This window comes from Lepisosteus oculatus, chromosome 23, assembly GCF_040954835.1.
Source record: "Lepisosteus oculatus isolate fLepOcu1 chromosome 23, fLepOcu1.hap2, whole genome shotgun sequence".
NCBI lineage: Eukaryota > Metazoa > Chordata > Actinopteri > Semionotiformes > Lepisosteidae > Lepisosteus > Lepisosteus oculatus.
In genome coordinates this window covers 14,999,772-15,026,658 of record NC_090718.1, presented here as the reverse complement: position 1 = coordinate 15,026,658, position 26,887 = coordinate 14,999,772, and the positions used below count along the sequence as shown (strand labels likewise).

Below are 26,887 nucleotides of genomic sequence, written 5' to 3'. Positions count from 1 at the left end.
GAAAGCAGAACCTTTTCATTTGGAAGAATCCTGTTAATCAGAGGCTCAAGTGTGCAATGCATGACTAGATTATAATTTATTTTTCATTAGAAATTGATACCAAAATAGAGGAAAACAGAAAAAAGCATAAAGAGTTTTCAGATTAATGGGTGCCCGTTGGCATTTTCAGAGAGCTCTTCAATGTCCACTGCTCGTAGGACAAATGTACAGCCCCAGGAGACAAGGTCAGTTTTTTCCTTTTAACGAAAACATGAACTGAAGATCGTAGCTCAAGCAGTCTTGCCGGGTCGTGTAAAATTCTGATCCTTTTGTGGTTTGTGCTCTGATGCTTTGGACACATCTGTTTCTTTACCCTTCCAGAGGCAGTCTCCTGGAGCTCCTTCTCAAATCTGGTTGGTCTCATGATCTGCCAAGAGAGCACATGACTCAGTGTGTAACTCAAGTTGATAGGAAGTGATAGAAGTTAATTAACTCAATGATTGTGGTGATAATAACAGACAGCTCTGCATCTTTTTAACTCGATCTCCCAGTCATCAGAAACAGACAGATCACAGAAATCACTGTGCTCAAGGGACGGACAACAAAATGGTGCCCCCTGGTGGAGCATGAGTGCTCTTACCTTCTTCAGGGCATGGATAGGTGTATTCTGATGTAGCCTGCTCACCTGGAAGATACAATGAACATCCTGTGAGAGGCAGACCTTCTGGCAATTTACTGTGGTAAATTAATATTTTATTTACATTATATTTCTCCGCACTCAGACCCACATCATAAGCTGACTATGCTGCAGACACCCAGACAGTAAAGTAGTCTTAACAGATCTTAAGGTTTACTGCAAGAAAAGTAAAATTAGAGCATGCCATTGGGCCTTTTTCAATAAACAATTCAATTGGCCAATTATTCTCTCATTAGAGGATGCTTACTTGTCTGGTAGTAGTCGTAGATCTTGACCACAGCTGGTTTGAGTCCCTTCACTGGGTGCTCCTGGATCATTCTGAATCTGTACTGTTGAGACTTTTCTCTATGAAGCTGCAAAGGAGAAAAAGATGACTGGCATGGCTGACACTTTTGGTGGTGCATTTTAATGAAGAACAATGCAAAAGCCGAAAGATGCTTTATAAATTAAAAATCTAGTAACATTCCTGCTAATGTCTTGAGAGACATGGGAATAAGTAGGAAGATTAAATTGTGTCATGTTCCTAGTCAGGTTTGTAATAAGAATGATCAGATGAGAGGAGGCCATTCTGTCCATTTAACCTGTTTGTTAATTAGAAGCTAATGATCTGAGGATCTTAGTCATCCTTTTCTTGAAAGAAGCCAGAGTATCAGCTTCACAATAATAGGATCTCCAGTACAGTGCCACCTTGATAGAATGAGCTTTGTTATACCACCGTTTCAGTACATAAACCATGTAGAATTATGTACCCTATGATGTTTTATTTCATTACATTGCAGGTTGGAATCTCTAGCTTTGTAGAATGGCTTTTGAGCTCTGTCAAATGGACGTACTGTCCTTTAAAGACATGCTATTGGGTTGATTCTCCTGAGTCATTGACCACACTGATGCTTGTGCCTGCTCAGCAGCTGATGACTCAGAAGCACTGCGAAGGGCACAGCATTGCCTGAACTGAAACCAGAGGCTGTGAGGGCGTGAGCACCTGAGATTCTTATCCTCAGGGCTGACCATTGTTACTAGGGCAGCACGACTGCAGTAAGAATCACCACTTGAAGACTAGCGAGTTCATTTCAGTTCATTTCTGCTACCTGTCTGTAACACTGTATGAAATGTCAGGTGCTTGTCCAGGCAATTCTGTCTCATAGTTTTTGAATAATAATAATGTAGGACATGGTGTCCATGCTGCCCATGATGTTCTCCAGGTGGTATGAACTCACCCCATCTAGATACACGATCACGTGACCATCTTCAGTGTCAACACGCTTCACATACGGGGCTCCTTTTAACTGTGGGAGAAACAGACATCACATGATGACTGAGAGGCAAAGAGAGAGGAGTGCACCAGGGTCTCATTTTGAAAACTGAGTAAGAGCACTCTTATGCTTCTGTACTGACTCAGGAGAAAAATAATGGAAACAGATGGCACCAGGGAGGAGAACTCACCTCATTCAGAGTGTCTTTGTCAAAGACAAACCCAGACAGGAGCTTGACGTTCACAATCACCATGTTGGTGCTCTCTCTCTGGCCCTTGTAGCTGTGGGGTTAAAAGGAAAAAATAGTTTTGGAATGTAGCGCCAATGCTTATTAATAAGTCAAAATTAAGCGTTGCTGTGCTTTCCTAAATGAGGCCTCATCTCTCTTTCTCATCTCTGTGGTGCAGCCACAGAGAATCTATTCATGCAGTTGTGATTTAAGGTGTTTTCTCTCAGATAAGGTGCAGCTCCCAAATGGGGGTGCGCCCAGCCGTGCTTGGCTATCATGACCAATGGCCAGTCCTGGAAACTACAGTATCTGTCTGAGATTCTTGGGAACATCTGGATTGCGGTCCTAGATGTCAGAGGTCATTGTTACTCACCTCTCACCTTCACCAACCAATCAGGAACCTGCAGGGCGTGGTAACCCCACGGGGGTCTGAAATGCCCACTAAACTTTTGACCGATCATCGCATTTGCTGTACTGGGAACACCGCCACAACCTCACGAGACCAGAAACGTGCACTTGCCTCACATTGACGACAGCAGTGAGTGGCCTGCTCCTCGTGCCACTGTCACATGTCATCTGTGACTCTGCTGCAATTTGGAAGGTGGAGAAGTCAGGAGGAGGAGGGATGTTGTAGTGGAGAGCCACCTGAGAAAGGCAGGGAGGGGAGAGGAGACAGGAGCACAGTTTCATCCTTTCCAGACATTTACAATAAGTGCCCTGTGTTTGTGTCCTTTGGGGATATTGGCTAGGGTTTGGATCAAGGATGTGGTTCAGGATGAAATTAAGAGGGCTGTTCTTCTAGCCTATGTTGTATTAGGCATGCACATTGCATCTGGTTTGGTTGTTACTTGGTAAGTGATCTGAGGACCTTGCCCTTATGTTTTTGTTCATTTTAGAGTTAAGCTTAGATTTGAGAGTGGTGTCATTTTTGTAGTCCCTCAAAATCTTAGTGATGAGGGAACATTTAGGATGTATAAAAACTGACCTGGATCGACATGCAGCCTGTGCCCTGCACCTCAACACTGTACTTCCCTGGGACATCTCGCAGTGCCCTCTCCTGGTACAGCAGGCTGTTGCTGGAGTCCACAGTAAACTGGTGGAGGTCCCCCTCTGTGGACTGCGCTGTCACTTGGCTGGAGACCTCTTTGCTGAAAGCCTCCGCCCCATAGAGAGAGAGTGCCTGAAGAGCCACTACAGTGTCCTGTGCACAAGCACAAACCAAACACAATCACTGCTTGTGCTACCCTTACGCTACACAATACAGGGTCTCAGGTCACTGCACTGGAGAGTCACCCAGTCACCCAGGAGATCAGTGGGATCCAGAGCTCGATGATTCCGACAGATCCATACCTGTGTGGAAGAGAACCCTCCATAGGAGTTCTGCTGCTTGGTCAGCCAGCTAACAATCTTGGAGGCCCGGCCCAGGTCTGAGGCAGACAGCGGTGGGTGACTAAGAAGAGCCAGCAGCACATAGGAGCTCATCTCTACTGACAAGGAATCCGAACCCTCCGAGGCCGACTGAGGCCAGTGCAGAGTATCTCCTGAGGGAGAGGGAAACAGGTCAATTACCCAGGGAAGAGAGGAGGATGGCGATGGGTCCAAGGACAAGTCATGCTGAAAACTTAGAAACTAAACAGGTTCTTGGCTAGAGGTTTAATAACCTGTAAATAGGGAATAATGAATAGGATTTCATCCTCAACAATAAATGAGTCTTCACTATGTGTGTCTACATGACAGTGTATGCATTTCAGTTTGCATTTAGATTTTTTGAATTTGTTTGTATGACACTTCTCAAAAGAGAGTTCAGTTTGTACCTACATTACATAAAGAGCTGGACATTTCACACTTGTGAGGTAATCAAAGGTACAACAGCAGTGCCCCGCTTGGGAAGAGAACCCATAACCTTCCAGTTTCAAATCAAAAGCCCAAACCCCACTCGGCTCTTTGTGTGCAAGTGCGTGTCTGCTCTTCCCAGTGTACTTCCACCGTTAGGTGTCTGTGCATTTTGAGAAGGGTGCCGAGCTGCAGGAGGAGGAGGCTGTACCCTCTCTGCTGGCCAGAGTTTCTAGTTCGGTCCATAGTTGTGCTCTGGTGTCCTCGTCCCTGGCCAGAGTGAAGGTGTAGAACAGCAGGGCTGCAGTGTAGATATTGGTCAGGTTCTGGGTGGCAGAGCGCAGGCAGGAAAGGCTGCTGTTCAAGACCTGGTCCTGAGAGAGGGAAGAGCTCAGTGACTCCCTGACCCACACGCGCTCAGTCAGCTTTTGCTTGAGGCTGTTCCTTTCCAAGGCAGGGTCTTGGAGCAGTCTATACAGCTAGCCTACAATGGGGCTGTGGCTAGAATGACATCTAGGAAGGTGGAACCTTCAGCTTTATTTTAATAAGTTGTTTTATCTACATGATTCAATTTAGACTGAGCAAATTAGCAGCTTGAACAAATTCCCTGGAAAGACATGAAACATGCTATAAAGCCACTACAAATGACAGTCATGATCTACAGAAACACCCTTTTTTGGCTAAGGAATAAAGGATCAATTTGTTTTTGATGTAATTAACTTTAGCAGGAGTAAGTAGAAAAGACACTGTGTGGACTCGGCCCACCTCACAATTTAATATAGTTTATAGGAAATGATAAAAAATAAATTAGGGCTTAAATATATGGGGGTGTTGTTCATTTTCAAATCCCAGTATGTGACCCGTGAGCAGTGAGGGGAGGAGAGTACTCTTGCCATGAATTACATATGGACTAATAAAGCTGACCCACAGGGTCACTGTACAAATTGATTGATAACAGGTCCTTGTCCTTGAGTTGGCTGCAGTTTGTGTGTATTGTGTGCGCTGTTCACTCTGGCTTCCACCTCACAGTCCTGTAGGCAAGGACCCAACCAGGACTACAGTGTCTGTGCAGTGTCAGTGCAGTGCAGGCCGACACAGAACAGGTGGAGAGCACGTGGTCACTCACTGTCCTAGACATGTTGAGCTCCAGCATGGCTGCAGAGACGTAGGCAGTCAGGGTCACCTCATCGCTCACACCTCCCTGAAACACAGACCTCACTGTATGACACACAGGTTTACAATCGTATGATTCACAGCCCACCACATGTCAATTACAACTATCACAAATAGTCCATGCAGTATTCCACACAACTCTATCGCATAGCACACCCTGGGCACACGTTCCCAGCTGTTTAACCCTCTGTGCCCCTCTCTCCCTCACCTTCATCCTGTTGTTAAAGAGCCTGCCCACACTTTGGAAGCAACCATTGGGCTGCTGGTGACGGGTGAGCCAGTTCATGGTGCTGGAGATGATGTTGGGGTCAATGTAGATATAGGACTGGGCTCCGCCAAAGGACTTCATCACAAAGGCAGTCAGCCTGAGGAGAGGAGAGAGTTGGAGGTAAAGTCTCAGTAGCTCAGCATGGAGCCCCCACAGGTGGTCTCTTACAGGACTAAGCAATGCAGACCTATCATTGCAGAAACACCATAGCCAGTCTGTGCTTAGCAGATTGATCACATTAGTGATGTTTCTGTATTGACTGCAGTGTAGTGGGGCCGCTGTGTGTTGTCCAGGTTGGTGCTGCACTTCAATGATGGATGAAGAAGGCCCCTCCTACAGTATGTGTGGTGTGACTGGGAATCTTTCGGGATGAAACACTCTATAGAAATGTTTATATTACTTTTTGACTCAGATGCTGACTAACATAAAATAAAATCAGTTTAAGAATTTTAAGTGACATCTTTCTTGCCGACTAGAGAGGATGAAAGGTGAGTCTGTGTGTGTCAGGGCTGCCTGGCCTCCTGCCCGCTCACCATGTGTTTCCAGAATCATCACTGTTCCCAAAGGCACTGTAGGAGCCATCAAAGCGCATGTAGTTGAGCTGCCTCTGGTAGCCTGTCCAAGGTGGAGAAACAAGACATGCCGCAGCTATTGAAGAATCTGATACTTGTACTGATTAGAATTTGGTGTGGTTTTCCTTACAGTGAAATCTTAATGGTCAATTTGAATAACTTCAGTTGAATAAATTGGTAGTTCACTAAAGGATAAGTTAGGGAACTGAGAAGCTGGAACACAATGCAAATGGTAGTAGGGTCACAAGATCCAAATATGGTCTGCTATTTGCATTGCAAATGATTAAGAAAGCATACATCCATGTGATAAATTTGAGTAGTCTTGTTCAGTTATATAGGTCCCAGTTTTAAACTCTGGAGATAGAAAATTTGTTTATTCTGTAATTTTATTCCACAAACTTCAGGGGTAACATTTGTCTTCTCTGTATCGACAGCTTGTTCCCTCCTACCGCTCTTCAGGAACTCTGTGGCTCTGTTCCTGATCTCCTGTGTGAGTTGACCTGTGCTCTCCAGGTACTTTAGGATGTAGATGTTAGGGGCAAATAGCACCATGTTCTGCTCTCCACAGCCGTAGGGCATGGCTAGGAGTCGGTCCAGGTTCTGTAGGGCCCGGCCCAACAGGTCTCCTGTACACAGAAAAACAAGGGATTGGAGGGTTGCTCTGTCAGGACAAAATAATTTGCTGAGGACAAAGTTTATTTAATCACGTGTTCATGCTAAAGAGTGATAAATTAGATTGTTTTCTATACTGTATTTACCCAGAACAGAGAGTGAGGCCCTGGCTGATCCCTCCACAATGTCTTCTGGTAGCTGGAGCTGGACCTCCTCCTTCACCAGGCTGCCTGCAATGGGACAGGACAGTGAGGTACAGGGAAGAGCAATCAAGGGGTAGCTTGGATGACTGGGTGAGGGGGAGACATGTGTAAACAAGTCTCTCTGGATTTCCATTAAGACGCAGAGAGAACGGGTTGGAGATTTTGAGAGAAAGAGATGAGGTGTGTTCATTCTTGTTCTTTTATAACTGCTGTTCCTTCTCATCAGTCCCAGAGAAATACATTGTTCTGTATTTATCAGTTCTAACACACAGCCACAATCACTTCTGAAAGTTCTCATGTCAGAAAGAGTTTTTGTGCATTGCACTGTTTCTCTAAGAAGTTTTTTTTTAACCAAACTCCCATGAATAAGCTGAGGCAGCTGAAAGTCAGTGTCAGACATTAGAGAATCTCATAAGAGGTTTATTCCATGCCGAAAAAAAGAAGAGAGAAAACACAACGTTTCGTCCGTGGAGCCTTCTTCAGGTGTGGCCGTGGATTACTCAACTCCACGGCCGAAACGTTGTGTTTTCTCTCTTCTCTCTGCTATTTTTCATCATGGAATAAACCTATTACTTGTTCCTTTGCAGCCTACCCATGCTGACGCAACTCCCAACCTGATCTATTAGTGAATCTCACAGACTCACCTTTTGGACACAGCAGCCAGTTGTAACTGATAGTCTTTTCTGTTCCTTCAGCCTGTGGATGCAGGAGAAAATCTATTAATCAAGAGTGTTGAAGGACTGGAGTTTTCATGTGTATTGACACGTGTGCATCTTCTGCACTTCATGACAGGTTGTCAGTTGTTTGGCTCCCTGGTCTTTGAATCCTTTCAAAATGATGTAATGTTTTCACTGTCGACATATAGTGATTATACTTTTGTCATGGCCTTCATATAGGCTCTTGTTCTTAGAGAGAATTTCTGATCAGGTTTAAGTGAAATAAAGTTAAATTAAAAAGGAGGGTTTTATTTTTCCACATCTCTGTTCATTTAGGGATTGTGCTTCACACTACCTGTTTTTTCTAGTATGGTTTAACAAACCCACAGTGTTCAGAAAGGTCTGAAGTTAGCAATATTTGACCATTGATCTCTGTTTTTCTCCTGTTGCTGATCAGTGGAACTAAAAATATATATATATGTTGTTCATTGATCCACTGAACTGTGGTAAGTAATAAGCATCTGGTAAAGTTTGTGTTGTAATTAAGTAAAGTGTGATGCTTAAGTGTTTGAACTTAATTCACAGGTTTGTACAGCCAGATAGCTATGCTAGCTCTGCAGAACATACTAGAGGACAATATCAAGCTGAGCTGCAGGCCCTCACCTCCACCAGCAGAGTCTGTATGACTGTGTCGATGCGTCCTTGCTCAGGCACCGACACCACTTCGTTGTCACAGATCATCTCTGTCTGAACTGCCTCTGCACTCACAGACACATTCACAGCACCTAGAGAAGCAGATTCACAGCACAGCTGTCCAGCAGGATCCAGACAGTCACTGAGGAACTCACAGCACAGCAGTAGAGACGTAACTCACCCAGGACAGAGGCTACCAGGGTCCAGCGGAAGGTCTTTCCTTGGCTGGCACACAGGCAGGAACTATACTCGCACCCTGGGCAGGGCTCCAGAGTGAAGTCAGAGGATGGGGCTGGACTCACTTTTACCTGGAGTGACAGGTCAGCACATCATCTCCCCACTCACTCACCTGGCCCAATTTATGTTACCTGTCCTCTAGTTTATGCTGCTGTCATGCTTTGATTAACGCTTTCGTATTTCTAAATGACTTTTTTGAACATTTAGAGCATACAGTGTACGGGAATTCTGTTGTACACACTAGGGTTCTGTAAAAACCTGGACAGTCTTTTGCAGACAGGGTGAGTTTCAGACAAGTGCAACAAGGCTCAAAGCCTTAATGCAGAACTGAGAAAGTTCATAAAATCACATGATACACAAAAATATCTAGAAGTATTAAACATAAGTTAATGTTTTCAGCTGTTTTTTTCTTTTACCTTAATGCAGATCCTGAGTGTATTTCCATTATAGACATTGCATGTCTGTGTGGTGCGCAATATTTAAACATCTACCGGCCAACCAATGCCGGCGAGATGAATCCTTACTTTAACCTAACTGACCAGATGGAAAAATGAAATTTGCGTTCTACAGATCCTACCCACACTTCACAGCACATCATTCTTCCAGTTCCTGATCCACCATGTACACTGTTCTCGTATTCAATATTAAATGTAAAAATGACGAGACAAATGTGTGTGAACGAGATTGGGATGGATTCCTGACCTTTTGCACCCTATCCTTTGCAAAGCCGAGCTAAAGCAGCAGCACTTGAGCCACAATGAGTAGTGAGAGCAATTATTTTCACCTAAAAAACATTAGCTCACAGTATTATCATTGCAAGGTCCTCAGATCAATATCATAATGAAATTAGCGGACAGATCAGAAGAGAGTGGTCTGGTGTGAGAGAAGCCCTGGTGTAGTTGTAGGGAAGGGCGGTTCTACCATGATGCACTTGGACATGTAGTTGAAGACGGTGGCCTTGAGCTCGAACCGCTCTCCCCTGATGATGGAGTAGGGCAGGGTGAGCTCCACGAAGAAGGGCTGGAAGGTGGTGAGCCTGACAGAGGGGGCCAGGCCCAGTCCTATTGGGGACAAGCAGAACGCCCCAGCCTCCCATGTAGTGATGGTGTCAGGCACAGTGACTGGAACCTGCGCTGAGCCAGACTCCCTGTAGAGAGGATGTCAAGATGGGACAGGTATAGACATTAACTGACCTGTATCAAAGTGGTTGCACCAAATCCAAGCTCTGTGGTATCCCACTGTCGTGGGCCGCTAATGCCAGCAGCCGAATCACTCTGCAACTCACAACTAGCAACCCACTGAAGCTCAGCAGGTGTGAGCCTGGTCACTACCTGGATGGGAGACTCCTGGGAAAAACTAAGGTTGCTGCTGGAAGAGGTGTTAGTGGGGCCAGCAGAGGGCGCTCACCCTGTGGTCTATGTGGGTCTTAATCCCCCAGTATAGTGACGGGGACATTATAATGTAAACAGGCGCCGTCCTTTGGATGAGACATACAACTGAGGTCCTGACTCTGTGGTCATTAGCTGTTGTGTGGTGAGAGTACTGGAGCATCATCCAGGTGGGGCTGCATATTGGTGGTGGTGGAGGGGAGTCCCCATTACTTTTAAAGCGCTTTGAATGGAGTGTCCAGAAAAGTGCTATATAAGTGTAAGCAATTATTATTATTAATGCTGAATGAGAAGGGCCAGAAAAGCGCTATATAAGTGTAAGCAATTATTATTATTATTAATGCTGAATGGGAAGGGCCTGTGACCTATGTAACCTTGAAGTTACTATAAACTTCAGTGTGGGTGGACTTTTAAAGCATCTAAACATGTGCCTGTCTGAGAACCCTGCAGATGAATGCTTGGATATCAATGCCTGAGCTCTCACACACAAGCAGCTTAATGCTTTTACAGAACATGTTGTTGACCATTGCAGCCAGGATTAGGAACAGTCCTGCAGTGCACTCACCCAACTGGGACAAGGTCCCAGAGCCAGGTCTCAGGGAAGAATGTTCTGACCGTCTCCACAACTGGGATTGGCTGAGGGCTCATCATGAGTCTTTCTATTGAAGGTGATAAAAGTCTACCTAAAGATAAGAAATGAGGTCAGAGCACTGAGAGACTTGTATAACACTAGGCATGATCATTAATCATTTGTATTGAGTTCCTAACAGCCTTGGCTGTGTTTTCCCAGCTCTGTTCTTTATGCCTAGAAGGATGCATATGAAGCAATCCAGTGACTTTCATGTACGTTTCACATGTACATCTGGGGACACTCCTTTATCTTTAGAGAAGTGCTGCTTTCACATGTTCCCAGGTGTAGTGATCTTGGTAGTTTAACCATGCTGGTCTTGTAATCACCAGCTGTTACATCAAAGATTAATGTAAACACCATGCTTACCACCATGCCAACCATACTCTCTATATTGTTGGTTATAGAAAGTCCATCCCTTGAATAGCAGGCAGTCAGGCTTTTGCAGAAACATATTAGTGATAGTCCTGATCCTCAGGTGCTGCAGAGGACAATGTGAGGAGATCAGTCCTTTTAATACCACGTTCCAAAATAACATTAGCTCTTTTCACTGCTGACAAAGTATTAAATTACAGAGCCTAGTTTTTACTAAGTGATTTAAGAACAACACGTTTCTAGACCTTTATTTATTATTTTCAAACTCACAGAATTGTTACTTATTTCATCTCCTTCATAAGCAGGATGAATAAGAAGATGCTTATCGTGATTATTTATGCAAATCAGGACCTTTGTGTCATGCTGCATTCATAGTCCTTGACCATTCCCAGGGGCTGCATCACCCTGTACCTCCATTTACCTCGATTAACGTTTCTACTACTTTTACTGCTGCACCCAGCCTGGCTTTCTCTGAGAGAATTCTATTCAAGGACTTTCCTTACTATTACACTATGCTAAGGAAGGCAACTGTCCTGATCCTCAGGTGCTGTAGAGGACATTTTGACAAGTTCAGTCCTTTTAATTTCACTTTCCAAAATAATAATACTGTACGTGCGTACTCTTATCTGGACTCTCCACTCAAAGCTCTTTACAGGTCTCCACCCCCACCAGTGTGCAGCCCCACCTGGATGATGCTCCAGTCCTCTCCCCACACACCAGCTCTCAGTGGGGAGGAGAGCAGAGTGATGAGGCCAGTTCAGAGATGGGGGTTATTAGGAGGCCATGATGGGTAAAGGCCAGGGAGAAATTTGGCCAGAAAACCAGGGTAACACCCCTACTCTTTTCAAGACATACCCTTGGATTTTTAATCACAGAGAGTCAGGACCTCAGTTTTATGTCTCATCTGAAGGACGGAGCCTATTTTACAGTATAGTGTCCCTGTCACTATACTTGACGTGGGCATTAGGACCCACACAGACCACAGGGTGAGCGCCCCCTACTGGCCCCACTAACACCTCTTCCAGCAGCAACCTTAGCTTTCCCAGGAGGTCTCCCCTCCAGGTACTGGCCAGGCTCACACTGCTGAGCTCCAGTGGGCGGCCAGCTGGGAGCTGCAGGGTGATAGGGCTGCTGGCAATTTAGCAATTTAGCAATTTAGCAGCATAACTTGGTACCTTTGCTCACTTCAATGCTGGCAATGTGTTAAACGACAGAGTCTATTTTTTATTGCTAAGTGATTTAAGAGCTCTATAATTCCAGATCTTCATTATTTTCAAACTCCCCTAAATTTTCTTATTCAGCTCCGTAATAAGAAGAGTGCACAAGCAATTGCTTGTTTTTTGAAAGGCTATTTTTCACCAGAGTTGTGTGCCAGTCATACTACTTTCATAGTTTTTTGAACATTTCTTCACAAGGCTGTGTCATGCTGTACTTCAGTCTACCTTTCTTAAAGTTTTTACTACTTTTACTGCTGCAGTCAGCCTGGCTTTTCTCCGCGAGATTTTCAGTCAAGGACTACTATTCCTTACTATTATACTATGCTATTGAAGGCGACATGCTTACATTGAAAGTGGTTTTAGCATTCCTCTGTGAATCCGGGTCGTGTATTATATAAGAACGTTTCTTCACTCTCACCGGCAGGCAGTCTTTGGGCTTGTCGTAATAGTAGGGGTTATTATAGGTGACCGCAATTATAGGCTGTGAATCATAGATCTGATATTGGGAAAATATGGAGAAACAAGAGATTAAAAATGTCTGACATTAAGAAATGCCTAAAGGGATGTCAGAAATCAGTATAAAATACACAGGTAGTCCAAAAAAAACATATTTTATTGCTGCCCAAGTTGTTAATTTTATTTTAATACCATTTCCGCCAGTGCACTGACACAATCAGTGCCTCTCATACAACCTGATCTGAAACTAAATTTAGTCAAAGTCTCTCACCTATACTAGACTATACTGTAATTGTCTGATCTCACTACAAAACTCGATGCCCTCTCCTGTATTCTCTACATATCTGTAGAGAAACAGATGAAAACTAGAATGGTAAACTCTTACAATATTTGCAAATACCGTATACTTGCATGTACACAACAGTCAGAGCTATGTATCTGTGCTCATTTACCATATTTTAATTGTCTGAAAACATTGATATAAATATTGCTGTTACAATGAGTGGCTAGGGTGTGTGGTGCAAGTGAAAAGGAAAGGAAAGCTTTTACTCTGGAACAACAGCTTGATGTATGAAACAATACAAGAGAAAGGAATGAAAGTGGTATCATTCACTCTACTGGGCTTAGTCATGTTTAGTGTTGCGAAAATCTAAAAAAAATTGTTTGGCCCTCCTAGACTGTGCTATTTCTCATGGCTAATCAATGTAAATGTGGGTGCAATTTATTCTTTATCGAATATTTCACTTTCTATCTATATAAAATCACCATAAACACATTGTGGAGAAAATCTAAACTAATAATATTAAGAAAATATACCTTCCCATTGAATCAATGGTTTCTATTACGGAATGTTTTCAAGGAACACAACTATCACGTTACAGCAGAAATGGCAGTACGGTATTCTTCCCCTCTGGTGACTACTCTAGGGACAGTTGCTCCCTTACACAAGGTGACATTCTAGGTCTTAGCTCTTAAATTAGAAATTACGTGCGATTTTGATTCAAAGTAGGACAACACCATAGCAGCAACTGAAGATGTCATTTCAACAATGTGTAAATCGAGACCAGCAGTAGGTCCAGCAGTAACATGACTTCAGAAGTACTAGTGTGTCACCCTCATAGAAACAGCGTGTGCTGTCGTGAGTCTTACTTTTGCAGTCAGCTCTTGCTCTGGCTCCACCAGTAGCACACTGCGGTCAATGGCCTTCAGGGCACATAGTGACCCAGGATGGGCACTCAGGTGCACAGCAGTGTCAGCTCCTGGGACAGACTGAGGGGACGCAAACTTCAGGGACACCTGAGGCACAAACATGGGAATGAAAAGCTGACACACACACACAGAACCTACAGAAGAAGAGTTCAATTGAAAAGGGATCAGGAGCAGCTTGTACCAGGCTCCTGCAGCTCTAGGAGAAAAGACACAGTAGGATTTAGGATAAAGTTTTAAGGTTAAAAATGGGTACACCAGATTGGAACACTGTTTCACTGTCTGTGGGAATGTACATATGTCCAGAGGTTCTGGTAGGAGGTATGTAAAAAAATATCTTTGATCTGTGTAATACAGTTAGATCCTCATCCTCTCACGTGCATCTTGGGAGTCTTGCCTGTTCAGCTGCTGAACCATAGGGAAGTAGTCCAGCCTGTTCTGATGCTGGCAGGAAAGGCAATCATGACCAGGTGGGTGGGTGACGAGCCTCCCTCTCCAGCCCTCTGGGAATTACTAATAAGAGACTTGATCTCTTTGGAAAAGTTAAGATTCATCCTAAAAGGTGAGCTGGACCGTTTTAAAGATTTGTGGGATAAGCCTTTGAGAGCATTAGGTTTAAAAGAGGAGCTCAGTATATACTCCTAAGCTATTATATATAGCTATGCTATAACCTTTATGCCTTTAAATGGTAAACTCTGCGACTGTACCTGGTTTTGGTTTTATTTTTTTTGCTTGTTTTTTGTCTTTTTTTTCTTCTTTCCACTTTCACTCTTTTATTTTTTTCCTTAATTCCATTTTTCATTTCTTTTTCTTACATTCATTGTTATTCTCTTAAAAAATGTAAAAGTGTAAAAAATGATGTCTCTGCAGTGATATTTAATGAACAGAACTTTAAACAAACGGGTACACCACTGACCTGCTGACTTGCACAATGATATAGTACAGAACAAAAACTTGTGGTAGCCATTGTAAGAAAGATTTACCTTGTGTCTGAAACATTTTTCCACCTGGAAGTCTGAGCTGTGTGCGAGGACTCTCTCATTGGGCAGGACAGCATATACCAGGACATGAGCCTGCGGGGACAACTCATGGCTCACAGGCAGGATGAAGGACACCTCCCCTTCTTTCACTGCAACAGACACCACAGGCACTTCAGGCCCTTCAGAGCAGAGGAGTTGACTGCACTTGCATCACTGGGAGACGTCGAGCAGCCCTCAATGACATGGGGCACTGAGCAGGCCAGAAGAGATCAGCACTGCTCTGAAAGCCAAGCATGACAGATTCCATCCAACCCAGGCGATGTTCACTTTTGAGTGCACCATTGGTGGGCCCTCATGGATATCTGCTGGTGTGAATTTCTCTGAAAAGTACCTAACTGATTTTTCTTTAAAATTTTGGACACTCTGGAAGTCTGTGGGAATACAGCCTGGTAGATCACTATGCTGCTTTTCACACAGAATGCTAAGTCCTCCATGCGCAGGTCTTCCACCTATAATATTAACCTGACTTCTCATTGCTTAAATTGAAGGAGCTGGTTATAGCACAGTTTTATAAAAGAGTTGTCAGCCAGAGAACAGACTGGTGGACAAGGTCTCAGACCAACAGAGGACACCCTAATAACGGGGTGCCTTCAGTTATCCACACAACCCACAAACCTCAAGCATTCAGAACACCATTAGAAATACAATATGTATGTAATTGTTTAGCAATAGTTCAGTGTTTATTGGTCCTCTGTTTAGCAATTTGTTTCCCAACACTTTGCTTTTGAAACAGCTGATTAGTGATTGGCTGTAGATTAACTGACTCCTAGAGACCAGTGTGAGGGTCGGGGCGAATACGACACAAACACACCTGAACCTGCCAGCAGGGGCTCCACCATGTGTCCACTGATTGAAATGGCTCCTCTGGAAACCACCTGACAGCACATAGAGGAGAGAAGCTCAACTCAAACTCATCTGCTGCTCGACCAAGAACACAGAATAACAATTACTTATCTCCTGTAATATATTAGCTTAAAGTCTCTCGTGAGTGATCTGGGCCATTAGAGTTGGGATGTGTCCTGCTGCCTGTATTGCTGAGTGATTTCATTTGATTTTGCAGATGGGATGTTAGTAATGACAGTGATGTAAATTCCCACACTCTGCCCCTGTCTCCTCAAGCTTTAGAGAAAATTGTCTCAGCATCGGAACAAGAGCTGTCCTTTTCAGTAGGACTGTCGTAGCGTGTGTTAAATGCCATTCCTACTACAGCTAAAAACAAGTACCTGTAAATCTGTTGCTCATAACTCCGGTGTCTTCCTAGTTCTTTCAGGACTGCAGACCTCACCCCTTAAGCCCACCCTGTAGTCCAGTCTAAATCTCCTTTTAGCATTCTTAGTGGAAAGCTGTAGAAGGAACTATGTCTCAGCACCTCCATGGGTTTCTGGTTATCCAGAATATTGTAATGAATCTAGTTTCAGACATAATAATAGTATGGGGATGGCTCTAATATGGGTGAGAGATGATGTATTGGCACATGTGTTTCATTTGTGTTAATGGTCTTGAAGTGTTGGTGGGACCATCAGGCATTGTCATGTTCATGTTCCTGTCTTATATAATCATTTGCCTAATAAACTGGAGGGAGAGACTTTTGGTCAGTGGTTGCATGTGGAGTTTTAAATTTTGGCCCAGTTCTTTGTACTTTCCACATGCTACTGCTGGCCAGTATATTTCACAGACTGGATTAACTTTCATTGCTGTGCTGATGATGCTCAGCTTAACATGACACTCACATTGTGTGTCGTACACATCAAACATCTGATGTTGAAAACCTTTTTAAAGTTTAACTTGGACAGAGAGGAAAAATTATAATGGGACCTCAGAATCAAAACAAGCTCTGTCCTTCCTTGTTACACCTCTACGTGCTCTTGCTCAGGCATGTGCTGTCATACACAGCCACAGCTGTACTATAGACAGGTGTTCTCTGTATTCAAGTCCCACTGTCATGGGGTCCTGCCTTTTCCCAGATCTCTGACGTGTAACTGTTTTAGGATCTCCTGCCTTTAACTTCACAGGGGCCAGGATTGTGTATGAAATATACAGGAATACCAAGGACCAACCTCAGCCTGTCTTTTTCTGAAAACAGAGAAGGAAAGAAGACCTCACATTTTAATCTATGCCCTCAAAAAAACGACTTACCAGGTAGTAAAAGTCAATGGATCCGACATCTGCCTCAATGTCTTTCTGAAAGAAAGAATATTGGGCTCTGATGGCCACTTGTGTCCCACATTGTAGTGTCTGATCAATCTTCTGGATGGAGATAAAGCTGCTACTTGGTTTATCACTGCGTGTGACAGAGTGGCTGCCTTTCTCGTACCCGGGAGCCCAAAGGTCTTGAGGGCTTGTAGAGGATTTAGCCTGCAGAGAAACAAAGAAGAGTCTAAGAGGCCTTTCTCCTTTTCCTGTGCTGATCACACCCTGTGCAAGGTGTTGCCAGTGTCTGCTCTTGTTCACTCATTCCTGAGAAACAGTGAGACTTTTTACACAGATCTACTAGGCAGTCCGTCAGAATGCCACCATTGTAAAGGGGGTTCAGGCTGAGCTGATTCCACAAGCAAGGATGAAGACGTGACTTCATAACATCTGGGTGTGTGGCTAGAATCAAGCATCAAGATAAACAGCACTGACCTCCAGCCATATTGTTGAACGTGTCCACTGCGAAGTGTTGAAAGAGAAGTGAACGATCCCTTGGCTGTCAGTGGTATCATTCAGTAGAATTTCATGTGGCCAGGAACGTTCACTGGTTACATAGACTCTGTGATTGGCAACAGGAGATGAGTCATGCCGCACCACTCTAATCTGAGGACAAGAGAAAGGCCTTATGTTTTTAAATTTGTCCACTTGCCCCAGCGTGATAGAAGAAAGCCAGACAACCCCAGGCGGAGTGCCAAAATACAGGGCTGCAGAAAAGAAATATTTTTTTTTATAAACTGAAATATGATGAATTTGATGTAACAGGACCCCGAGAAACAGAAAACACTGCAGTTACTCACTTTGCCCTGTAGGGGGATCCCCTGCTCATAGTGCTTGGCGGTATCCAGGAACTCAACCTTTCCCAACAGGTGGGTGAAGCGTGTGTCAACACCTCCTCTCCGTACCACTCCTGGAAATGGAGCACACAGACAGCATCATGTGGCAGTCCTACCGGTGAGCTAACGAGAGCTAGTTTCAAATGCCAGTGATTGATGTAACAGATAGCTTCTTTATACTCCCACCTATCGGCTTTAAATTGGATTATCTGGAACCACCAGCAGACCTGTTCCTGCAGATGTTTGAGGATTAGGGCTCACACACCTGACTGTGATGTGGCAGTCAAGGTTTCTGTTACGCTCGGGCTGATGGCGGCTCACATCCCGGCACTGTCACTGGCAACCAGCGCTTTCTATCACGCGGCCAATAATTCAATTATTCTCAAGGAGCAGATTATTTAAGGCTTTCTCTCTCCTCATCCCATTGCTCTGACATGTTGGGAACTGTGCCCAAGTCCTTTTACTGGAGCCCTGAATGAAAAGCGAAATTTTCTCCTGCTACCTTTATTTTCTCTGTTCGAAGGAAGTTGTTTCTCCTCTTTTTTCCATCCTACTGGCAGGGGCCTTATCAACTTCAGCTCGAGTCATTTTCACTGGGAGTCTCAGTCTCTTAGGCAGACGGCTCATTGTTTTTTCTCCTGCGATGCTTACAAGGCAATCTGTTACCTCTCCCCTCTCCATGGCTTGCAAGCGGCCTACCGATTCATTTTTCCTTCATGCCTGTCTCCATCAATCCTTCAATTAACCTGCAACCATTTCTCCCATACCCCTCGTTGCAGCCTGACACCATCCGAAGATCCCCGAGGCTCTGAGACTCTGCATTTGGTGAATTGCAAGCTGAGCTCCATGGTCCTGAACGTAAGGCTCAGTAGCATAACATTGTCAGCTTTGCTACCTGATATCAAAGCAATTCACTGCAAAGACCGAAAACTAGCAAGGAATGAACGTGGTGTCATGAAGCTGTCTGAGATAGAGCGACAAGTTGGTACAACTTTGGACAGGTCCTGTAATTCCGAAGAGGCATCGGACTGCGACTCCTCTCTGCTGCCCTAAGGAACCATGTGTGCCTCAGAGATCACTGCTGTCGAAGTTCCCCACCTGTTCCGTGTTCCTCTAGCTCACCGTACAAGCGAAGCCTGTTCTCGAGCTGCCCTTCATTCTGCATAAACTCTGTCACGTTGAAGGTGTAGGAGAAACAGCCGGTCTTGTCCGTCTATGAGAGCAAACGCACACTGACATCCTACAAACCCCAGCAGAGTTGTGGATCATACCAGATGAGGAGATTCAGAAAGTCTTTTCATGGGATAGTTAGGATTGTACAACTTTGTTATATATTTTTTCTCACTTATTGTATGTAAAAATAAAACAATAACATTTTAAACATGTTTAAGTTCCAATATTCTTCAAAACCTTGCTTTAAGAATTTATTAGATTGCCAGTATGAACTTCAGATAATTCAGATACCTGCTGCACGTTCTGGTCATTTTTATGAACTTACCTCATCAATTACTGTGCGGCAGATTGTCACATTATCGATAACGTCATGTTGATATTGACTACGTTTCCGGCACAATTCCAGCTTTGCTGTGCCAGACACTGGCTTCCCATATGTGTACCTGCAAATGGACAGGAAACAAAACCATCTCTCACATATTGGGCTTTGCTCTGCTTCTAGTTCCTAGTGGGCTCCAGTGTTGCCCATGCCAGCCGGTGCCAGGAGGGACTGTAGTTCTCCCAGCCTGTCTGGGAAGTGACAGGGATGATCTTCTCTTTTCATGGCAGGGCACCACTGGTCAGTACCGGTCCAGCGCCTGTAGAATTGATCCTTCCAGTCCTGCACCCACAGTAGTTACCTCGTTCTGTCATTTAACGGTCTTTATTAATGTGCATCTCTAGGGTGCAGGAGAAGACAAGCAGAGAGAAGTAAGAATGAAGGGAGACAAACTGTCAACAAGTAAAGGCACTGAAGAGAAATGTGTAGACCCAGGGTCAATGTGTGCATGCCAGCACACAAGTACACTTGTTTCTTCAGTAAAGAAACTACAGCACGATGTTACACTTCAGGAAAGTGTTTACTGAAACACTTTCGCTTCTTTTATTTAATGTAGACAATGGGAAAGGTAGAACACATTCAGTACTAGTGCAGAAAACATGGAAAAAGGGAAAAGGAATTTAGGTAGAAGTGAAACATTAAAAGGGAAATAGGCAAAGAAAATGGCACCATATATCCCAGGAGTTTCTCAGTCTGTCTTCTGGCTGAGTTTTGTGAATTTGCTCACTTGTTCAGCTATCGTTCTGTTCTCTTGTCACCTGGAGTCCTAGACTAACAACTCAAATGCTACTAAAAATCTTTTTTGTTCTGTTGTGTGTTAGTCATTGGTTGGAATTAGAAACTCCCTAATTGTGAGTGATTTGGATTAATATTTTGCTCATTTTCCACATCTAAGAAGGCTGTTGATTCATGTGTTCCCACCTCCATGATCATTTTGACTAGAAATTGTACTGTTGCATTTTCCCTGTTAACTGTGTGTTATTTAGTGACAGTTGAATGAACAACACATTGGTTCTAGAAACCCAGAACACCGGTTCCTTTAAATGATCAATGTTTTAAACATTAACTTACTGAAGATACATTATATTGTTTTATTCTTTATCCAAAAAATCCATTATAATACTTCTGAAGTTTACGTTTGCCATAATTGAGGATTCAGACTCACTTGCCGCAGATTTTAGCCGTGACTTCAGTGTCCAAAATGAAGATCGAGTCCGGAAGATGAGTCTCGACTTCAAATTTGGGCAGGACTGCGAACAGGAGGCAAAGAATTCGGTGTTACAGTCGCCTCTGAGATCTCATCCCCCACATGGTCTTACCTCCGTCTGTGAGGCAGCTCTGTCGCCTCCACTGCAGGAGACAGGCCAAGCTCAGCCCGAGGAGTGTGGTGCCCAGCTCCAGGCGCTTACCAAACTCCTTGACTTTGAAGTGTTGGGAAACTCGTGTGCTTCCTTTTTCCAAGACTGCCAGGGTATATGTGCCTAGTCGGGCTTCTGGATTCAAGGGGAGCGACAGCTGCAAGATGCTCCCATTGGATGTTTGTTTGAGCCACTGACTGATCCTGTTGCGTGCCGGGTCCTGGGGGTTTAGAGAGAGAAGTCAGGGCGGCTTTGTCAAAGTGGTACAAGCAGCACATGTGACCTCATCTGGGCTTCCCTTCTTTAGCCTTGAAGGGGTTTTGCAGATGTGAGAATCTAATCAGGAAAGGACCAGGTCACAGAACACTGCCTGGGGATCTGTTTACTTTCATTAGGAGATTAATCCATTTCAAACTAAATTCCTGGACATGCTGGTTCTTTGTTTACCCTCTTAAACTACCCTCTTGTGATTTCTAGTGCCCAACTCAATGTAGGATTTTAGCACTCATTTCCCCATCAGTTATGGTCTGTGTGACCTCTGGATCCAAAAAGGTGATTAAATGAGATTTTGGAAAAAGTCTGGAATCTCCTCCATTGGAATACTGTCCTATTATGTCTAAGGCGCAGTGGTTCTCACCCTCAGCTCCACAACGTCGTACTGCAAAAGAAAAACACAAACATAAGCAGGTTTACTTTGGCTTCACCAATTAGCTCACTAGATACAACACGCAGTACTTCGCTTCTGCACTGTACACACAGTGAACCTGCAGGTTTCCAGCCTCTCTGTTCCAGCACCCCTCCTTCCAGAAGAATGGCAGCAGCTGGCACAGCAAGTCATACAGGAAACATGAACGCAGTACAGCAGCTCCCTTCACCTTCATTCGGTCAATTTGTTTTGCTTTTCTCAGAAGCTCTTTTGCCTCTGATCCTTGTGGACAAGCAAATTTTGTGAAGCCTTCTACCCTCATTTCTTTCCCTCTTTCCTTTTCTCGTTTGTTTTTCCCCCTCATTCTGCTGCTGATGTATTGATCAGTGGAGGAGTGTGACCCTCTGACCTGGAGCTGCTGTTTGTCTTCACTGATCAAACAACAATGCTCTGACTACCTGTTTGTCCACATGGTTGCTCTAAACTGCTATCAGCAATCTTTAACACAGATGAACTCACAGTGCTGGTCAGATGTACATTGCCAGTAGAACATATGCCACAGAACTGCATTGTTGTTCCACAATCTGTACATGAGGTACTGTACATCTGTTCAGCTGTACCTTCTCCAGATCAAGGGAACAATCTGCTGTTCTTTTATAACAACTTAAACAGCTACTCCTGTTGCTTAAAGGATACCCTGCAGCATGTGTCATACAGCCTGTTCAGCCCTTTCTGAGCTCCTGCCTCTTACTTTGTCCTGTTTATAAGGCAGGTCCTTCATCCTTCATCAGCAATTCCTTTCACCTCTGTTCTTCGCTCTCCCACCCACTCTGATTGACCATAAACCTCTGTAGCTGTGACATCTGTGTGTATTCCCCCTGCCCTTAGGGTACAGCAGGATTCTAGAAAGGTCTTACCCCATAAAGGTCTACTCTAGAACACCATGATACAATCAGAAGAAGCCATATTGAAACATTGTGGTAAAGTGTAGAAAGTTGAAGTAAAGCTTGCAGTCAATGAAATCCATGGCCAAATATAAGTATAAATATAACACTCTATAAGTTAACATAGGTAAACGTCCAAATAGAGAAGATGAACTGGGTGACGATGCAGAAATGAACTATAGTCAATACAATCTAGTGTTTCTTGGCTGCAATATTTACAGTGTTTCCACAGTGGTTTCTTTAAGGTACACACAAAAGGGAATAAAATGCTAAAACTGAATCACTTTCTACAGTATCTACAATGTAGATAACAGTCAGACCCTTCAGCGTGATTGGGCTGGCCAGTCGACGTGCCCCATCGTATGGGAGCACTGCCGTGGATGTAGACACGGGTGCGAACGTGCAACAGCCCCAGAACTGATCCTTGAGTTAGGCCACTCATTCGCTCACCCACATCGAGCTTCCTCTCCTTGTTAGGGCTCTCTGGCACCAGCTAGTTCTCTCTGACACTACTGCTACCACATCTGGGCATGAACTTGTACAATGTACATATAGGAAAAAATTACGTGAAGAGATTCTCACAGGATGAGATTGGAAACATACCACATCATTGACAGGAACAAAGTTCTCATTCAGAGAAACAATCCGGAAATGCACTAAATAAAGAGAGAAGACAAGACTATATAGAAATACACATTCAGGAATTCACGCAAACTTTATGTCTTAAAGTCGTTAAGAGTTCAGTCCAGTGCAAAGTTCACACAAGTTAAGAACACTGCAATCAAAGTTTTAATGATAAACTATCGCTCGAATGTCAAGTTTGTTGATTTGAACAAGATTGTTGGCACAGTATCTCCGATGGTTGTGGTGATATTACATTATGATGGCCCAGCATGTTCACACAAGTGAACAAGTGCTGAGGGTAGAAATCTCGGATTTCTATTGCAGTGCGGTTTGGGTCTGCATCTAAAAGCAAATATTTGACAGTTAAGAAACATCCATCTACTATCTCCATCTGCACTGTGTACTGTGCAGAGTACACAGAACTATCACTGTCTGATAGCTCTGTGGATTTACGAAAGGGATCACCGGTCATTTCAGGTCCATATTTTAGTCTACAGACGTATGAGTATGTGAGAGGCTATACAATTCTGTTTGTAACAGTAAGTGTATGCACGAAATGCACCCATTTCTATGTGTAGTGTAATATTTGCTTATATACAGAATATATACAGTATTTAATTTCAAAACCCCATAGAATGTCACATCCTATTCGAGTTAAGATCCAACAAGTTTATAGGTGGGGGTTCCTAATATTTTGGCCAAGTCGTGTGCACTTAGAAAGTGTCTGATTTTAGTACAGCAGATGTGAAGGTGAGGAGCCAGTGGGCTGAGCTCAGCCCTCCTGCACCCCCACATGGAGGAGAGGGAGAGTACCTGTCTGTCCTGGTTTGTAGATGGGTTTGTCAGTCTGAATGAAGATGAGGGAGCGAGAGGGACGGAAGTGGACCTCACTGCGCTTCTCCATTGTGAAGCTCTCGCCTTGCAGCTGTACCTCCACCACCTCCATCGAGTCAGAGGGCACTAGCGGACCCTGCGGACACAAAGTCACAAACCCCCTGTCTGCAGAAATACAACCACACCGATACACCCCCAGGGTCTGCAGACACACATCCACACTGAAACCCCCCACACAACCACACAACAGACCCTCACGGTCGTAGACACATGATTGCACTGATACACCCCCACAGCCGTTGACACCAAATAATCATCTCCCTGCAAGACACGTCTCAGGGTTCTTGAAGAAGCACATTTTTATAATTAATAATTCCTTAAACTTATATAGCGCTTTTCTGGACACTCCACTCAAAGCGCTTTATAGGTAACGGGGACTTCCCTCCCCCACCAGTGTGTAGCCCCCACCTAGATGATGCGACAACAGCCATAGTGTTCAAAGTACGCCCACCACACATCAGCTATCAGTGGGGAGGAGAACAGAGTGATGAAGCCAGTTCACAGAGGGATGATTATTAGGAGGCCATGATAGGTAAAGGCCAATGAGACGCCAGGGTAACACCACTAACACCACTTCCAGCAGCGTCCAGGTACTGACCAGGCTCACACCTGCTTAGCTTCAGTGGGTTGTCAGTTGTGAGTTGCAGGGTTATATGGCTGTAGACGTATTATAATATCCGTAAGTCATGTTCCAATACTGTTCTTAGAAGTTGGGTATGTGTATCTTGGCAATGGTATCTTTGTATATATATATATTTAACTGTATTTTTGCAGGTATCTATACCACAAGAGCTGAACACTCCTCTCCTGGCTCAAAGCCTTGGCACTTTGTCTGGCACCTACCATTGATGCCTGTCTAGTATGGCACTGACCTGGAAGTGCTCACAGCGGTAGAAGCCCTGTGCTGTGGTCTCCTCCAGCAGCAACCTCCTGTCCTGCCCGGAGACCAGCGAGACAGACAGACGCAGGGTCTCGTTGGGGTGGAGAAGGGTGGCACACAGTTTGGACTCAATGCCTTCAATGATCATCTCAGGAAATGTCACCATAAAGAGCCTACAGATGCAAAACACAAGCCAAACTGGTCAGCCACAGCTACAGACATGGTTCATTCACACGTTGGTCTTTGAAGAACAGAACAGCATTAGTCACCAAGGGTCAATTGCAGTGAGTTTGCTGATTTACTACAGTGCTCTGTACTGAGCTGATTATTATCCAGTACTGTAGTCAAGATCATCCTCGGCTGCCTCCTTGATTGCAACAAAGAAACTTGCAAATCAAAGTGAGAGACCAGGTGATCCCATTGTAGTTCTGTACCAAGGATTGAGCAAAATTGAAGGAGGCTGAGATTCGGAATATCTGAACTACAGTACAGTATTCGGAACAGTAAACTAATATGTGGACTGACAATATATAGTTATGATTTTGAATATTGTATACAGTATATATATATACTGAAGCTAAGCGCTTGTGATAATGTTAGTTTTTAAGTACTCCAGATGAGTACATTTAACTACCTATGTGATATTCTGTTGATTTCAACACACCACAAAATGAATACAAGTATTGTGAGTTTGAATTGGATCGTGAGGTATATCACAGTGGCTTTAATTTTCATTGACAAATGATATTCTTGGACAACTTAGACTCATAAGAGACGACATTGGTCATTCATTTATGTAGGTTACATTTCTGTGTACAAAATATTGTGGACTTTTATGTGTTGCATTTGTTGTACCTGAGACTGATTTCTGTCTGGTGAATTTGATGGTTTGGGTCTTTGTTTCATACTAGAGACTTTATGTGCATTAGTAGTTGTAATGCTAATAACACTTTTCCTCATGATTAAAACATGAGACACAGGTCTATTGGATTGTGGTTTCAATTTAATATTAGTTGAATTTTACAACAAATATCCCGATAAAGGCTTCATAATATCATTGCACAGTGACAGTGTTTCAGTAATAAGCCACTACTACATTCAGAACTTTCTCATTTGATTCAGTGTGATCCTCTTAGTACAGTAGTTAATTGATTTGTTAATTTGAGCAATAGTTATACTAACTGATCCTGTACTTTATTATCCTCCAGAGAGTTACAGCTGTTGCTTTGTGTTCGTTGCAATTGAGAACATTTATAGCAGAGCTTTGGCCTGAATTCAGCATCCAGGATCATTGCTGTTGGAATTTACATAGCAATTCATATCAAGTGTGTATTAAGATAAGGAATGTCCTGTGCCCATGAAAATGTTTACAGACTGAAAAACTGAACTGCAGCAACACTATTCATTCCACTTAAAGCTACACAAAAGTCCAGTAGGAAGCATAGCACACATCCCTAAAAGTGCTGGACAGAAAACAGCAGCACACCTTTGCAGACGGGATAAAGAGGACAATTAAATAAATATTTTTGAATATTTCAAACACCTTTAAACACAGCTTTGAAATCAAGTTGCATCTTCACAGGAGCAACCAAGATGAGTTTGTAACAAACTCTTAGTGTCACAGTTGTTAATCTATAGAGCCTGTTGGACAGCAGGAGTGGACTTACGGTGGTGTGGACGCCTGGCAGGTACAGAGCAGTAGGCAGGCCAGTGAAAAGCCCCTCCACATGGTGACAGCAGACTGCAGCGAGGGAGCCAGCAGAGGGAAACAGGCAGATCTCCTGGCAGTGCTGCTCCAGGAGTGACCAGCTGGAATGAGACCACACCACTTATCCAAGAGGCGTTCCTCCCATCCCCCAGTTGCCTTCTGTAACGTCCCGTAAGCCTCCTCCTCCTCAGGTCCAGAGGACCAAGGGCACAGAGGTGATTGACCTGTGTAATCAGATCAATGAGTGGGCAGCGCCCACAGCTGTACAGCAGTGAAGACTCCGGCTGACCAGATTAGCAATTTAGGGGTGTGTGAATTCACAGAGGAAGGCCTGCACACCAAATTAAAAGGAACCCATAGCACACACCATACTGTGAAGACAGAATCAAGGCACAGGCAGGGAAGAGCTCCATATGACCACAACTGTTTTTTTCTTAATAACTAACCACAGACACATGTCTTTATTTAAGGTCAAGGATCAGATAAATGGCTTTTCTTTACCTAACAAAGATTAGGAGGTGATATGCACTTTAATGTGAT

General features: G+C 44.0%; 1 protein-coding gene across 1 annotated transcript; it reads right to left on the bottom strand.

Annotated features, from left to right (window-relative positions):
• Window positions 1-52: 52 nt before the first annotated feature.
• Window positions 53-26,472, bottom strand: LOC102683281 (alpha-2-macroglobulin-like). The gene is made up of 36 exons (XM_015337550.2): window positions 26,307-26,472; window positions 24,632-24,812; window positions 23,679-23,835; window positions 22,845-22,897; window positions 21,289-21,309; window positions 20,703-20,871; window positions 20,459-20,543; window positions 19,240-19,357; window positions 18,840-18,954; window positions 17,706-17,815; window positions 17,341-17,511; window positions 16,852-17,070; window positions 15,527-15,590; window positions 14,659-14,804; window positions 13,619-13,765; window positions 12,360-12,509; window positions 10,791-10,902; window positions 10,359-10,476; window positions 9,327-9,552; window positions 8,350-8,476; window positions 8,139-8,260; window positions 7,464-7,515; window positions 6,763-6,846; window positions 6,454-6,630; window positions 5,966-6,047; window positions 5,373-5,529; window positions 5,118-5,192; window positions 4,203-4,365; window positions 3,509-3,699; window positions 3,144-3,359; window positions 2,679-2,803; window positions 2,120-2,210; window positions 1,894-1,962; window positions 924-1,029; window positions 620-664; window positions 53-406 (listed from the first exon to the last, which is right to left on the bottom strand). The coding sequence occupies exons 1-36, from the start codon at window positions 26,366-26,368 to the stop codon at window positions 384-386; spliced, it is 4,329 nt and encodes a 1,442-aa protein (XP_015193036.2). The 5' UTR covers window positions 26,369-26,472; the 3' UTR covers window positions 53-383.
• Between the last annotated feature and the right edge of the window lie 415 nt (window positions 26,473-26,887).